Here is a 17,367-nt window from a genome sequence, read left to right as displayed (position 1 = left end):
TGTATGACTTTGTTCTGAGTGGTCCTACAACTTTTGTGCCATATTAACTATTGCTCCAAATAGATAGTTCTAACAATACGTACCATATTTTTTTGTTGACCGGCACTTTTAGAAAAGGCCCAAAAAGAATGATGTCCTTTGGAATATAAGTAGTGTTTGGTGTATGAATCAAGGAAAAACTAAAATATTTGGGGGCACGGTAGTGCAACCGCCAAGTCGAGTAAAATTTTTCAATTTCGGTCCAGTTTTCTAGATACATAACTGCTGTCTACAAAATAAAAAAGAAATGAGATCCTATCAAAAACAATACTTGTCAAAAAAAACAAGTCTCGCAACTCAGTTGTTCTACGGTATGAAAACACGTGTAAATTAAATTATTTAGTGCGATGGCCAAGTCAATATATTTATGTAAAACGTTAAAGATTTCCTGGCCTGGACTTGGTATTACATGGATCTCACAACTTTTTACCGTAGAACAACTGAGTTGCGAGACTTGGTTTTTTTGACAAGTATTGTTTTGACGGGATTAACATTTTTCCTCTGATTATACTTTTGACGGTAAAATCATTTTTTATTTAAAAATAAATGTTTTAAGGCTCTATCTATAACAGTCTGGGTGAGGTTCAGATATTTTTATATTATTATTCCATTTTCCAACAGTTTGATTGATGTGCACAAATGTGTACAAAAAGTGTTTGGTGTCCACTGAGAATCGAATCTAAAACCTCTGAGAGAGTCAATAATTTTTTTTATGCAAGACAAGGCATCGCACGGTTGGTATCGGTTGATATTGCATCCAGCGCCTTCCTGCTACCTTTATCAGGTCGTCGGTCCACCTTGTGGGTGGACGTCTCACGCTGCGATATCCGGACGTGGCCTCCACTCCAGAACCTTGCTGCCCCATCGGCCGTTAGTTCTGCGTACTATGTGCCCTGCCCATTGCCACTTCAGCTTGCTAATCCGTCGGGTCATTGGGGGAGGCCTATGTTCAGCAGTGGACGTCCTATGGCTGAAATGATGGTGATGAGACAAGGTGTTAGACTGCAATCACACCTGGTGTTAAGTGAGATGCAATCTAGGATGATAGGACATTTTTATTTAAAACTGAACCTCAAAGGCGCGTAGGCGTTAAGTTAAATAAAATCTTAAAAAAATATTTTATTACTGCAAAGAGAGTGTCTTGCGTGTTTCATTCACATTATAGGACACCTATTGTGCCTTAAGTACTGCAGTTTACTACACCAGATACTTATCGAGTGAAATATTAACCGTAAATAACTGATTAACTCGATTTAAAAGAATACTTTTTCAAGAAATCGATCCTTGAACGCGTCAATAATCCACTGTAGAGAATTATTGTAATTTAAAATCTTTTATTGCACTCTCGATACAACTACATAATCGTAAATACTTCATACAGCAGAAAGCATGTCGTTAATTTGTCGTAATTGAATTGTCTCGTTCGTTTCCGTGAAGTATTATTTACTGCATATTACTACAACTTCTTCCGTAGTGATGAGAAATAAGTATATACTTAATCGATTCGTAATCTTGTTTTATGGGAGATTTCTTTAGGTCATAATAAATAACGGTATCTTCAGATCAACGGATGTTGCGTGTGCACGGAATGTAAATCAATCATTTGGCATGTTATTAATCTTTATTAGCCAACCAACGTGCAGTCTTAGTTTCCCAGGCGTGTTTCTCAGGAACATTCCCCAGAATGTGAATGATTCTTTCAGTAACCTCTGCACATTTTTATTTCAGACTTTCAGACTGTACCTACCTACCAGTTTTTTTTGTAGTTATTATTATGAACACAGATAACATACTCGTAATACTAGTGATGGGTTTGCTTTTTAGAACAAACTTACTTACCTACATAGGGAATGAAGAATAATGAAGATGCGTTCTATGGTGGAGCGACCTTGCCCTAAAGCTGCCTGTTCACTCCTGCCTTGAAGACTTTATGGTTATAAGTTTTTGGGAACTCAAAAACTGAAATGAGGCCTTAATAAATCGGTTACAAATTGATAAACAATTTGCCAATCAGCAAGCTTAATTGTAATCTATAGATGCCGGCCACCAGGCGAAGTTAAGCGGCGATCTAAGTAGGTCAAGTGCTTGCTAATCGCTGCATTGTCTCTCGGTTGGCTGGCGATTATAGAACTGTCAACCGGAACTATTATTTAATTTTACTATCATAGTGTTGATATAACAAAGTGATAGAATAGTTTCAGTCTCTTGATGCTCGTAATTTGGGACTTATTGCACCCTGAATAAGAACTAACATGTTACAGACGATTGTATGCTTTTGGTTAAAAAAAATGTGGATTTGGTCGCAGGACGATGAAATTTTTTTGTGATAGTCTGATATTCACACAAGTGATGTCACTGAAAGGCAAAAGCGAGTCAAAAAGAAGTAAGAGCCTTAAATAACTTACATTAAGGTCATACATTAATCACACGAATCCTCACATTTTATTGTTAGAAAAAGAGTCATTCTCACAATTACAAAATACAAAATCCGTAACTACACCATCACCGATTCGCAAAATTGATATTGTGTAGGCTTAAATTGCATAATTACGTAGGTAAGTATTTATTTTGTGGTTAGCGGCAACATTTTATTGAGTAAGCGACATGCGAACTTGAACTTTCTGTCTTTACAATTGCCATCAATCAAGCCCCAATTAGAAGAGACTAATCCTGTTGCAACATAAGAAGGTGGTCAATGTTATTTGCAGGTTTAGAAAGATTAATAAACGTGGTATTGGCAAAATTTTGGTTCCCAAATCCAAGTCTTTGCCATAGAAAAAGAAGAAGACGGGAAATAAATGAGGATAGGCACTGAGTCTGACTGGTAGTCGCCCTCTCTTTCCCAATTAGGTACTGTAACTCCTGTATAGCCAGGATCTACAGCTTGGCCTCCAATGAAACCCAACCAGTGAAGGTTGAGTATTCCCTGAGACTTTTCTTAAAGGTACCTACTTACACCTTTATTTTATTACCTATTACGCGCTTTACCCTGAAGGGAAGTCGAACCTTAACTTCGAACTCCTCCTATGTTCTTTTTGACTTGCTGGACAAAATTGACCTTCACTGGATGGGTTTTTATTGGCGGTCAAGCTGTAGTTACTGGCTACACAGGAGTTGCAGCGGTGGGAACGAGAGGTGGAATAGTCCCGTTAGTCCCGGGTATAGTTGTCTTAGAACTTCCTCAATCCCAGCCTCAAAAACTGCCACTTTTTCAGGCACGTGGCCTTGAAAGCAGATGATTCTACTTATTTAAATATAATATAAATAAATATAATATCCTTGGACATTTTACCGTGATTTTACACTGCGCTGCTAGCCCCAAACTAAGCAAAGCTTGTACTATGGGTACTAGACAACGGATATAAACATACCTCCTTAAATACTTTTTTTTTTGTAAATACATACATATTATACATAGAAAACACCCAGACCCGTCACAGAAATTAAAATTCATCATTTCAATTTCTGTCCGACCGGGAAAATAACCCGAGACCTCTCGGCATAGTAGTCCGTTCTGAACCACTACACCAAACGGCCGACGAAATACCTAACGTGATAATAGTTGATAACGTAACTATTGTAAATGGCATCAATTCGATGCACCTTGGCCCACTGTCGCTAAGCTGTTGCTTTGTTAGACAATCCATCCTAATTTGTGTCACCTTGCCACGCACTGGGCCTTTTATTTAAAGGCAGTTGGTACATAGACTATAAATCACGACGTCTTTGATCTAGGATCCTCCTAGCCCAAGTACGGGTTTGGATCCCACGGGGGACAAAAAGTTAAGTGTACCTACACATGGAGGTTTTTTAATGTGTACCTATCTATTTGTTATTGTAGCAGCGTAGCAGGTAGCTTTAAGCACTGCTTGTAACAAATACCTATTGGTGCGACAGCTTTTAATTAAATTGCATAAAAAATATCCGACTTTTTGCAGACAATCTAATTTACTTATTTATTTAAAAAATGAAGAAAATTAAACTTTTTTGTGATTGACCTTTAGGACATGTTGTGAGGCATATGAACCAGATTTACCTAATGTTTAAAAACCTCATTTATTTCTTTTATTCAAAGTTACAACGAAAAAAACTGATATTATTTTTAATTACTATTTCAAGGAAAACAACACTTTACACATATTCGCTGTATTTTATTCCACAAAAAAGACGTTCGAAGAATCTGTAGCACTTCCATTATTTTTTGTGATCGACCTTATTTTTATGTTATGAAAACTTCAAACTTTATTTTATCTTTCGAAATCTTAACATGGCATTTATTAAATACATGTAAAATGTGAATTGTCTTCATCACTATAAAATTTATCCATTAGGTTGATTCTAACGAAACTATCTCTTAACTGTCTCATTATCACTGCAGTAATGTCATTCAAATATCTATTTATTTTTATGAATAATAAACTGTATGTCAAATTATTAAGCAAACCGACTTTGTAGTTTTGGCCTTTTGTTAACGGTGGTAGTTAATTAGGGATTCGTTTGCGGATTACTTTGTTACAAAACCGTGTAAATACTATCGGACGGTTAGGCCTAAAAGGTAAAGGTCGTCCGTCCATAAGGAAATTATGACCGCATCTTCAAAATTCGCGAAGGTGATCAGCTATGGAAATGTAATCTGGTGAGGCACTAGGCAAGTCTAATTATAGTTATTTTTTTCGTTTCTTCTTAATGCGTGTTATGTTGTTATTTTTCAGTTAGATAAATATCATAAAGTCGGTGCTAATTTTAAAATCGAGCGATCGGTATGTTTACTGACTTCGAGTCATTATGACAAAATAAATATATTTTCATAAGATGGTAAAAGTCACTTTCTCCATAAAAACTTTCATCCCTATTTAACCCTCCTTCTATGTTTTTAAGAATCCCAATAATATGTAGGTACCTACCTTATTGTCTTGTTTGAACCTTCAAAAAATCATCTACATTCTGTCAGCGGCTTAGACTATGGGTTAGGGGTAAATAAATGTAACAGACGGGGCAGATTCCATTCATATTAATTACCTAGGTACCTACTTACCTACATATTTCCTTTTCGTTTACGTGAGAGAGAATACAAGAAAACAGAATTTCAATATGTACCTACTCGTAGTAGGTAGGTACTAGGTACATAATATGTCCCTGGTCTTTCAACCAGTAGGTGTTAGACACTATAAGCACCATGTTAGCGATCTGGTTAACCTTTAAGTTACGCCATGATGCGTCTCTGAATTAGTTTTCCGGTTTTAATGTCACTGATACTATCACATCATAATCCTCATCAGCTTAGCAACTTAAATTACACCCTATTAAATCCCCTTAAAGTTCACTTTGATCTGATAATAAACTAATTTGGACCATATGAGTCAGTTATGGGTAGGCCAGCATCTAAGTAACAGAAGTCACGAAGCAGTTAACATTGCATTAACAAACGTAAGTTTTAATTAAATCTTAATGTGAAGATCTATTTGATACATCATTCCGAATGGTGAATAAATTGATGAAGTTGTTAAAGGGTACTAACATAATACCCATATCGATTTAGAGCTGATAAAGGTTGCATTTTAACCCGTTGCTTTGCATGCAAATGTATTGGATTTATCGCAGAAATATTATTTGATAGAAGTAGGCCTAGGATGCGCGCCGCGATAAGCGGTTATCACGCCATTTTATCGATTTTGCTCATACATTTTGACGTCGATAAGAGTCTATCACGGCGCGTACCTATCCTAACCCGGCTGGATAAAAAAGTGCATTATGCTTTGGGAAATGAAGTTATCTAGCTACTCTAATTTAATAGCTGATGGTTGGTGCTGATTAAATGAGACCATAATAAGAGCAATTAGCTTATCAACATCATCATCAGCTCTAGAATACAGCCTCCTCATGAAATGCCACTATCACGGTAATACTATCATACAGTATTGTAACTTCATATAAACGGACGAAACGCGAGCTTTCCTTCGAAATTCAAATCTCGGTATGCGCTCGACATGCAAAAGTCGGGGGTGTCGCGAATGTGCCACAGTAATAAACGGACGATGTGTCGTTTTTTAAACAGTGTTTTTTTATAAAAATAATTACAAGTAGGTACCTATTTATACAGGGTGTTAGGTAAATGGGTTTATAAGCCGACACTAGCCCATGTTAACATTTATGCATGTAATTTATGCATGTGGTATGGTGAAGTCAGTGATATCATTTCTTTTAATTTTCATACAAAATAATATTTACAAAATCAGATTTGTATGAAATAAAATTATTAAAATGATGATATCAATTTTCTGACTTCATCATACCATTTATATGCACATGTTAACATGGACTAGTGTCCGCTTATAAACCCATTTACCTAACACCCTGTATAATAATCAAGCATTTTGTACGCCTCAGTCGAGGCGCATACATTTTACGGTCGCAAATTTAAAAGATTTGTTACTATCTTAACACAAATATTTTTTTTTAATTAAATCTATTATTGACAAGACAACATGCATTTTTATCCTATTTCATTCACAAAGTATTTTTTTTGTTTGTCAAAATAAAATTAAAAATTACAATCACAAAATACATTCACAAAACTAGATAGAAATTCTAAGTAGGCAGATGTTATGAAAATAGGGTCTGCAGGTGGGCAGCCCTATCGCATGTTGTCAGTCGGTGACGTACCGCGCGGCTGTTGACATTTATTTCAAAAATATGGCCGAGTTGGAATACTGTATAGATATCATTACCGTGCCACTATGGTCTTTTCAGCCGTCTAGTGAACAACTAGGAAATCTCCAAAAGGCAAAACGATTTGTCAGAATAGGTCAACTTTTTGTTAGTTGTTCCAACCCACAATTTTGCGCGCATAACGTATTTTTAAAATGAATAGATAATTTCGTATTATTTTTATGTCTATCTATTACATAATGGGTATCTGTATAATAATATCACTGATGAGTATGTAATAGTTCAAGGACGTTCGTCAACTCCTGTTTGAAAATATTAGTTTATGTCATCGGATTACAATGTCATAATTTTTCAAAGGAATCTTATAGATAACTTTAAGATAAACTAACAATTAATTTATCATACATCTGAGACATACATGAGTAAGATCGATATAGGAGTAGAAGATACTAAAAGCAATAAAAAAATTAATTAATGAAACCGCAACACAAACCTATTATGAAAAGTTACATTTTAGTCATATCATATAATTTGATTCACCCGTAACTTACTGTCTTAAAAAATTTAGTATTATTTGAACCTATAAATTAACTTCGGATAACTCTACGCAGCAGGATAATAAGAAGCACTTTACTTTGGTACAGCTTGAGCACTTAAGATAAAATCTATTTGCTATCCAGCTTTTCGCTGCATCCCGCGAGGATAGCTCCGATGCCAGCTCGAACCAACTGGAACGGTGCCAGCTACGTGTCTCAACTTCAGACACTGAACAATTTATGTGTTAGGTCTACACGCCAAATGATGGCGAAATGCTTTTCATGAAAGCAATAGGAATTTCATAAAAAAGGCTGTATGTAAAATACCAACCTTATTTTCAAAGACTGGTCGTTTAAAAAGTAAAATGACAGAATTGTGACAGTGAATCAACATCGATGCTGTCATCGCATTTAATGCATTTCTTCGTGCAATATTATTTCAATTTTGTTTTTTAAATAATGGATAAACAATCAAGTTCAGCAAGCGATTTGTCATTGGATAGCTTAGATACCGAATTCAGGAAGAAATCTATCCGTAAAACAACACCATCGGATGAAAATGTCGACACAATTTTGGTTCCCTTTTATGAAAACGATGTCCTCATAAAAGTTCCCAAAGATCAGAAAAGAAAACATAAACAGGAGAGTAACAGTAAGTTGAAGAAAGAGTTCCAATGTACAAATAGCTACCTAATTAAAAAAGATGTAAAGAAGTCCAAACGGACGACGTATTTAGAAATGTTTCGTAAACAGTTTGCTCCAGCTAAGGTGGATAAGAAACAGGAAGAAAAAGAGATTCGTTCAATATCTCCGGAGTATGGTGACACTGAAAGGGAGAGCATTGGTGATGATGACAACAATCAAGCTTCAGAGTTTTATAACACCGAGTCCTACAATGAAATTTACTATGACAAACTCTTGAATCAAGAATTGGAAGGTTATTTAGAAAACTCCTTTGATGAGGGGTTGCGTTTTGAGGAAAAGGCTTTGCGAAGTGATTCGCCAGACGGTTCTGCTGATAACAACCTTAAAAGTGTTTCTGAAGTGTCCCAACCTCGCCGTCACACGAGGAGAGCTACAGTTCAACCTATACAGAACGTCAAATTAGGTGGTCTTGGTCCAGACATGGAGAAAATTAAACCAAGACTGGAAAGAGCAAGGAGCTTGCAAAGATATTCTGAAAAGGTAAGAATGGAAAATAGGCTCAGAATTTATAAGAAATCGGTTCAAGCTGACATAGAAATGAAGGCAGAAAGAGAAAATTCTGCCAGACGTAGAGATTCTGCCAGAGAAATTAAAAGAGTCGACCAAAGTGCCTCTTATCTGGTTAACAAGTCAGTAGATGAAAAAGCGGTTAACAAATTGTACTCAAAATCAAAATCGGCTGGTGGTCAGAGGGCAAAGGAAAGAAAAGATCTCCTCAAAGATGAGAGAACTAAGAAAACAAATGAAGACAAACAACATAAGCAACAAGATGCTAAAAGCAATAAGAAAGGACAAGTTAAATCTTCTAGAAACGAACGAAAGGTTCCTGATGAGACTGATCACAAAGTACAATCTGTCAAATCAAGTGCTAGAAATAGAGGCATAAATACTGATAAAGAGGCGGTTAGTAAGGTGATTCCTCCTGTGCAAATTAGTTTTATGGTCAATGTCGGTGGTCTCAGACCTTCCAGTGCGCTGCAAACCTTAGAAGAAAAGCACAGAATGTACCAGGAGCAAGTAAAAGCTTTTACGATGGATAGCAATAACATGTAGTTTTTTAAAGGTTTATGTTTTGTTGTTTATGAATTGGATTTAATAAAATTCATTTTAAAAGTGAATTGCCTTGGTTATTGTACTCGTATTGACTAATTAATGAACATTTGATACCAATCGATTAATTAGTCTATTGTATTGACTGATTTTTACCTGGTCGTTACATGGTAGTGTTTAGCCAAGTTTTGGGCCGAAGTACAAGTTATTCCACTATGGTTCACGTATAAGCATTTTTAAGTTTTCTGAGTTTGTTATAAATAGTTGGACTAATGGAACGGCTAGCATCTCACAAAATTTTTAAAATAATTTCACGTTAATTTTGTGTGTTTTGTTTTTTGGATGTTCCATACAGTTGCCACTATATTATGAACCATATCGCCTGGTCTTAAGTTAGAAGCATGATTTTTGAATTTGATACGCCTGTAAAAACCTTTATAATGTTACGTCTTTGTGCTAGCGTCAGTCAATGTCGATGCCGAGGACAAGAGAAAGTGCGGCGTTGACTGACGGCACCGAATTACTTAAGTTATTAGCACTAGCGAAAGATTATTAAATGAAGAGCTCTAATAACTTTCATTTTAACCCAGAGGACCCGGGTTCGATTCCCAGCAGTGGCAAAGTTTTTTGCTTGGTTTGGTTGGTAGAAGGCTTGTTGTAAATTCTCCCCTAGCCAGCTACTACCATCCTACTATCCTACTTCCTTCTTCTTCTTCTTCTTCTTTTCAGCCAAATGACGTCCACTGCTGGACAAAGGCCTCCCCCAAGGTTTTCCACAATGAACGGTCCTGCTTCCTACTAATATAATATTGTTGTCGTTGCTACTATCCTACTTCCTACTAATAAAGTTTGGATGTCTGGATGTCTGGATGTCTGGATGTCTGGATGTTTGTTACTCTTTCACGCAAAAACTACTGAACGGATTTCGTTGAAACTTTACAGTATTATTGTTTGTAACCCAGATTAACATATAGGTTATAATTTATGCCGATCTGTGACACTAAATTTCACGCGAAAATAATTTATAAGTCAGTCGCCGTAACAACAATGTTAACAGCATTGCCGTGTTTCGGCAGTTAAAGATATAAGATTCCTCTGTGATTGAGGATTCCAGGTGAAACTCACTTCCACTTTCGGCCTGCTTATCATTTTTCATCAGGTGAGATGCATGCCAAGAGCTGCCCCGTTTGGTTAAAAAAAGAAAAAGAGATATAGTCTATTAGTAGTGATAGTCTACTATAATAATCAGTTAGACTATTTTAAACAGTACCTAAAAATACTTTTATTTTACTTTGAGACACAGTGAGACACTTATGGCTTAACCTAACTAGGTCTTTGAAAGTTAGATCAACCTATTAGATTGTAATTACACCTACTATTTGCAGCACGTTCTAACGTTAAGAAACTAAATTACGATAATAAATTGTTTCATACTATACAATCACAATCTGATAAACACTATAAAAATGGTTACCAACTGAAAAAAATGTTAACAAGAATTTAAGTAGTTCAACGGAAATCTCTGGTTTAATTACATATCAGTAGTGCTAACATTTGGAAATCAAATTAACGTGCAATCCTCAAATGGTAATGCCTAGTGCAAGCATATGTTGTATCAGTGAGTTAGGTCAGTTTCACGCTAGCGATTTTGTTGCAAGTTCGTCCGTTTTAAGCTAATGTCGTCCAATGTCCAATGACTGGAATCGTCAATCGTCAACGTCGTTCAATAAACCAGTTATTTGGAGAAAGGTAGCAGTCAATTAAGACGATGGCTGCCGTCCGGCTTAATAATTAATACGAGAGCCTATGAATGAATTATAATAAATAAAGATTGAAATTATTAGTTGATTTATAGGTAGGTATTTAATTAATTCATGAGTTCGGTAAGAAAAACTGTTTATTGAAAGAAAACTGCTTTTCTGGGTCATTTATTGACAGGTTTATCTTAAGAACACACTGCTATTACAAATTACGAATACTGGACATTCACGGTCAGTTCAACTGATCAGTTTAACTGGCCGTGAATGTCCGAATTCATTGCTTCCCCGATTTCTCCTGCGAGAAAAAGTGTGTTACCACCTTTTCAGTTAACATCAAAAATCTTCCAGCGATTAGTAATCAAGTCCCTAATCGAAGGTTATTCCAATTGTAATCCGTTCGTATGCAGTAACCCTTATAATTTCCTCTTCCATAGATAGAATCCCTAATGAGGCCATATTGTATAACAGTGATATGGACTGGCGTGGTGTCTGACTTCGCGAGCATGGGTTTAAATACAACTTTAGATTACCAAATAGCACGCTATTTTAGATATTTTCTTGTTCGTTGGTAGGTATAACTATATTTTGCACCAATAAGTAGAGTTCAGTCTAAGATGAAATTAAAATTAAGATGATTAAATAACATTAGATAATTTTTTATCTTGCTGAAAAAATTCAATTTCGTGAACCAGTCTGCCTAGGATGCGCGCCACACGATATTAATTTTATCGTTAATTTTCGGCCAAAACGTATTGACTTGTCGTCTTAGATAATTGATAAAATGCTTCGATAAGATGATATACGGCACGCATCCTAAGCTAGCAGACCATTGTCGAGGGAATGCCCCTCATTATTATTTTTTAATGAGGANTTAGTCTATGGTATTGACTGATTTTTACCTGGTAGTTACATGGTAGTGTTTAGCCAAGTTTTGGGCAGAAGTACAAGTTATTCCACTATGGTTCACGTATAAGCTTTTTTAAGTTTTCTGATTTTGTTATAAATAGTTGGACTAATGGAACGGCTAGCATCTCACAAAATTTTTAAAATTATTTCACGTTAATTTTGTGTGTTTTGTTTTGGGTGTTCCGTAAAGTTGCCACCAAATTTTGAACCATATCGCCTGGTCTTAGAAGAATGTTTAGAAGTATGATTTTTGAATTTGATACGCCTGTAAAAACCTTTATAATGTTACGTCTTTGTGCAAGCGTCAGTCAATGTCGATGTCGAGGACAAGAGAACGTGCGCCGTTGACTGACGGCATTACTTAAGTTATTAGCACTAGCGATAAATTATTAAATGAAGAGCTCTAATAACTTTCATTTTAACCCAGAGGACCCGGGTTCGATTCCCAGCAGTGGCAAAGTTTTCTGCTTGGTTTGGTTGGTAGAAGGTTGTAAATTCTCCTAGCCAGCTACCACCATAATATTACCTATCTAAGTCATCGCCGTAACAACAATGTTAAAAACATTGCCTGCCGTTGATTCGGCAGTTGGAGGTAGATTCCTCCGTGGTTGATGATTCCAGGTGAAACTCACTTCCACTTTCGTCCTGATTATCACTTTCCATCACGTGAGATGCTTGCCAAGAGCCCTTTTGGGGTTCGTTCGTTTCAGCCAAATGACGTCCACTGCTGGACAAAGGCCTCCCCCAAGGTTTTCCACAATGAACGGTCCTGCGCTGCCCGCATCCAGGCTCTTCCCGCGACCTTTACCAGATCGTAGCGTGGGCAGGCCTCCTACTAGGTGGACCGACGATCTGGTAAAGGTCGCGGGAAGAGCCTGGATGCCTTTTGGGGTAAAAAAAGTAAAATAGATATTACTAATAGGAGCGTTACAAAATCAATTAATTTAACTAAATCAGTACTACTTTTATTTTACTTTGAGACACTTATGGCCTAACCTAATTAGGTCTTTGAAAGTTAGATCAACCTATTAGATAGTAATTACACCTACTATTTGCAGCACGTTCTAATGTTAAGAAACTAAATTACGATATTAAATTGTTTCGTACTATACAATCATAATCTGATAAACACTATAAAAATGGTTGTTACCAACTGAAAAAAATGTTAACAAGAATTTAAGTAGTGCAACGCAAATCTCGGGTTTAATTACATATCAGACATCAGTAGTGCCAACATTTCAAAATCAAATTAACGTGCAATCCTCAAATGGTAATGCCTAGTGCAAGCATAATGTTGTATCAGTGAGTTAGGTCAGTTTCACGCTAGCGATTTTGTAGCAAATTCGTCCATTTAAACCTAGTGTCGTCCACTGCTGGACAAAGGCAACCCTCACGGATTTCCGCAGTGACCGGTCCTGTGCTGTATCAATTTTTCGGTCCACCAAGTAAATAGGTAAGGGACTATATCTAAGATGATGGGACAGATTTATCTCGAAGGCAGCAGCATAATTTTGTAGTTTTTAATCCATAGATTATGTCGAATTCATTTCTGTACAATGTCCAATGACTGGAATCGTTAATCGTCAACGTCATTCAATAAACCAGTTATTGGGAGAAAGGTAGCAATCAATTAAGATGATGGCTGCCGTCCGGCTTAAATAATTAATACGAGAGCCTATGAAATGAGTTTTGATAAATAAAGATTGAAATTATTAGTTGATTTATAGGTAGGTATTTAATTAATTCATGAGTTCGGTAAGAAAAACTGTTTGTTGAAAGAAAACAGTTTTTCCGGATCATTTATTGACAGTCTTTTTGTGAACGATTGCTACTAAAAACTACGAATATTTAGGTATTTTTAATAGTATTATGTTAGAAGTGAGTTCCTGACGACAGGGATCATTCTTGTCACTTCTCCAATTTCATCTGTGAGAAAGAGTATTTCACCACCATATAAATGTACATTAACTTCAGCGCTCTACAGCGATACTCTCTCTAATCGAGGATCACATCATAATCCGTTCGTATGCAGTAACCCTTATAATTTCCTCTTCCATAGATAGAATCCCTAATGAGGCCATATTGTATAAGAGTGATATGGACTGGCGTGGTATCTGACATCGCGAGCATGGGTTTAAATACAACTTTAGATTACCAAATAGCACGCTATTTTAGATATTTTCTAGTTCGTTGATAGGTATAACTATGAGCTCTATATTTTTCACCAATAAGTACAGTTCAGTCTAAGATGAAATTAAAATTAAGATGATTAAATAACATTAGATAATTTTTTATCTTGCTGAAAAAATTCAATTTCGTGAACCAGCCTGCCTAGGATGCGCGCCACGATATTAATTTTATCGTCAATTTTCGGCCAAAACGTATTGACTTGTCGTCTTAGATAATTGATAAAATGCTTCGATAAGATGATATATGGCACGCATCCTAAGCTAGCAGACCATTGTCGAGGGAATGCCCCTCATTATTATTTTTTAGACAGATCTTTAGAATGTATAATTTAAAGGCCAATTAAAAATGCAGTTTAACTCGCGCATGGTAACGTGTACGCGCAGTGATTCTGCAATTGCACCCTGTTTAAGTATTTAAATAATCCAGGGCAATACCAAATCTACTTTTACCGTCCTTGGTGCCCTATGTGTCGCCTCCTCTCACCGCCAAAAATGTCGCGGTATGTACAGTCGACTGTGCAAAAATTGTTACATTTTTAGCCTTTTGAATAAGTACTAGTAACATCACCTGTTCTTGGAGCGAAAGTAAAGCGTCGTGCATTTGGTTTGATTTAAAAAAATGTGTCCAGCCAAATATGAATGCGAATAACAGTGGCTTAAAATGTTAGTGAACGTGTATCAGTATAGACAAAAAAGTTAAAACCAAACAGTGTCGCATCACATTAAATTTTCTCAAGATGTGAATGGAAGAATCAATACTATGCAGTCGATAATTTTGTAAGCCAATGACTGGCAAAGTACGAGTAGGTATATTTTAAGCAGTATTTTCTCAAACGGACTGTGCGCACGCAAAAATGGTTAATTAGGTTAACACATATCAATTTTAAGTCATTTATCATTTAATCAACAGCCTTTAGCGTAGCCTTAAAGAAGCATATTGAATTAAAGCTTTTTTGGTCATCATAGTTTCTTTAATTACAACTAAAACATAAGTAGGTACCTAAATGTAAAAATATTAAGAAACATGTTTGGTACTATGGTAAAACCTTGAGAATAAAAGTTTTTTTTTACTTTGTATGATATTTAGTGACTGTTCAGAAAACAGTTATTTTTTACAAAAGGTTTTTTTTAATCTACAACGAGGAAGCTCTTGGCCTGTATCTCATCTTTTCTCATAATATCTTTCTGCTTATTTACTCGATACTTATGTACAGCCATCTTACACTGCTGTTACAGGCTTTGATCATGATATGCTAATAAAGAGGACCAAACAATGAGGATTACAACAAACAGAATTATAGTTAGTCGGACCATTGTTGGAGGAAGTAGGACCATTGTTCTACATAAGCCGGAGCGCTTTGGTCCACTGATGACGGGACAAACGCCGAAATATTGCCAGTATACGGTTGTGACGTAACTGGTGTTGAGACTGTTAAAACTGTGTTGTAGTATGTTGTCAAAGTCGAAGTCGTAGGCGAAGTCCTTTAGAAAATTACTTTTAATGAGGTAGGTAGTGACACTTTCTCTACATGGGAATATAATTCGAGGGATTATTAAAATCAATACACAGTTTGAAATTTTATAACCCCTAGAGGTTGATAATTCAGCAAATAAGTACGGAGGTCGTAAGTTCCCCGCCAATTCCGACAGAAATAAAGCATAATAAAATATTTATGTAAGTATGAATATTAAGAAAACTGATTAATAATGGATGACACAGACCTAATAAAAGTTTAGAACTGCATGAAGCCATGATAAGTGAAAAAAAGAACTTTAAAATCATCACTTAATAACCGTAGTAAAAGACCCATCAAATCATTATTCAAATTGAAACAATGTAACAACTTAACGGCTGTCAAAATGGAAACTTTCCGTGCATTTTAGTCATGGGGTTTTATGCAACCTAACGTGATCCGCCATTGTGGAAATACTTACCGTGGAGCATGCGATGGAAAACTGTGCTAATCTTACACGTTTTATGGCGTCGTTAAATCTGCGTTTTGTGGCGAAAACGACGTAGATTCATTGTTTGGTGATAAAAGAATTTAGTTCTAATTCTCGAAGTAGGTTATGGTCTCTTTGGAAAACGGTAATGGGGACCATTTTCAGTGTTTTAAGCCCAATAAGACAGTGTTCGTTCGGTCGTTTCCAAATGCCGTCCACTGCTGGACAAAGGCCTCCCAAGGTTTTCCACAAAGAACGGTCCTGCGCTGCCCGTATCCAGGTTCCCTCCGCGTCCTTTACCAGATCGTCGGTCCACCTAGTAGGAGGCCTGCCCACACCCAGAAGAAAAGACAGTGTCTTTCACATAAAACCGAAAATGTGTAGTAACTTAAGTAAGTATGTAAGTTTTTTGGCGAAATGTAATTTGACAAAAGTTATGCTTTGTTATTTACTTGTCAAAACGATACCTAGATAAAATGTAGAGCCCTGAGGTAGACCGCCACGTGGGTTTTATACCTTGTAAGTACCCACATAAACACCTCAGGTTTTATAGAAAATAGCTTGTGGGACGTTTAAAGATCCTAAAATAGAAATGTCATTTAAGTAACACTGTAAACTCCATTTCAATAAACGTGAATTTGAAATATAAATTGAACCTTTACAAATCATAGACCTCTAGATCATTCCTAAGAATGCCTCTATATTTCGGAAAATGCGGTTGAGAAACTGCATCATCGCATCACTGGATCGGAATGCAAGCATCCGGAGTTCCGAAATCTTCCGGAACAGCTCGAGCGATAAATTGACTCCGGTCCCATTCAAGATTTCGGATTTCGGAAAGTTACCCCGATTCTTGTAGAGATTTTATGTAAGTTTAAATCAGCTTTAGCTCATTTTAGCGTGTCCTGTAACAGTTGAAGATCGCAATCAATCCTAAAAGTCAGTCTTAGAATAGAAAAAAAAATACACAGAGCGCATTCGTCATTTCTCACCTAAGAATTGAAGCCAGAATGTTCAGACTTCAGCTTAGCCTAGGAAACACTATTCTCTTTCTTATTTCTGCTAGTCTTAATGAAGTCCAAAACTTAGTTGGAGGGGCGTACCTAATAGCATCAACTTCATCTCTACCTCTTTTTCTATGCAAAAGCTTTTCGGATGCAATTTGACTAAACAAACTCGTAATGACAACTTGTTATGGCAGCCATTTTTAATTTTGAAGTACCGCCACATTCATTACGTAACTCCCATCGAATGGTTTTCGCACTCTCTCCAACCACGTCGCTTTGCCCATTGAAAGCTCCAGTAAATATCTCATTAAATTTCCTGCTGCAGTTAGGGTGACCAAACGACGAGTGTAAAAAAAAGATTTTCTTTTTAAAAAGGTAAAAAACAACAGTCAATTTACATTGGTCTGTGGCGAAAAGATATTTCTAAAAATACCGATGATAATTATAGCAATTTGAAATGACTTTCGAACAGGTCAACGACAATTTACAAGTAGCCAGTTTATCGACACGAGCAGGTTGACAAATGAGTCTAATGAACTCGTTATTGTGAATAATTTAGGAC

The 17,367-nt window shown here is 36.3% G+C and overlaps 2 protein-coding genes across 5 annotated transcripts in view; one reads left to right on the top strand and one right to left on the bottom strand.

The window, feature by feature from the left end:
• LOC114358700 (CD209 antigen-like protein C) overlaps positions 1 to 17,367 on the bottom strand; it is a 99,860-nt gene that overhangs the window by 54,393 nt on the left and 28,100 nt on the right. The window lies entirely within an intron of this gene.
• Positions 7,645 to 9,002, top strand: LOC114358699 (uncharacterized). Its single transcript, XM_028312729.1, has one exon. The coding sequence runs from the start codon at positions 7,704 to 7,706 to the stop codon at positions 9,000 to 9,002; it is 1,299 nt and encodes a 432-aa protein (XP_028168530.1). The 5' UTR covers positions 7,645 to 7,703.

The sequence above is a fragment of the Ostrinia furnacalis genome, unplaced genomic scaffold (genome assembly GCF_004193835.3).
Source record: "Ostrinia furnacalis isolate ACB-3 unplaced genomic scaffold, ASM419383v2 OfSCF4102, whole genome shotgun sequence".
NCBI lineage: Eukaryota > Metazoa > Arthropoda > Insecta > Lepidoptera > Crambidae > Ostrinia > Ostrinia furnacalis.
The sequence above is the reverse complement of the archived record's forward strand: the minus strand, read 5'-3'. Positions and strand labels throughout refer to the sequence as shown.

Excerpts from the sequence above, each read along its gene's own strand:
- LOC114358699 (XM_028312729.1), top strand. The coding sequence starts at position 7,704 with ATGGATAAACAATCAAGTTCAGCAAGCGATTTGTCATTGGATAGCTTA.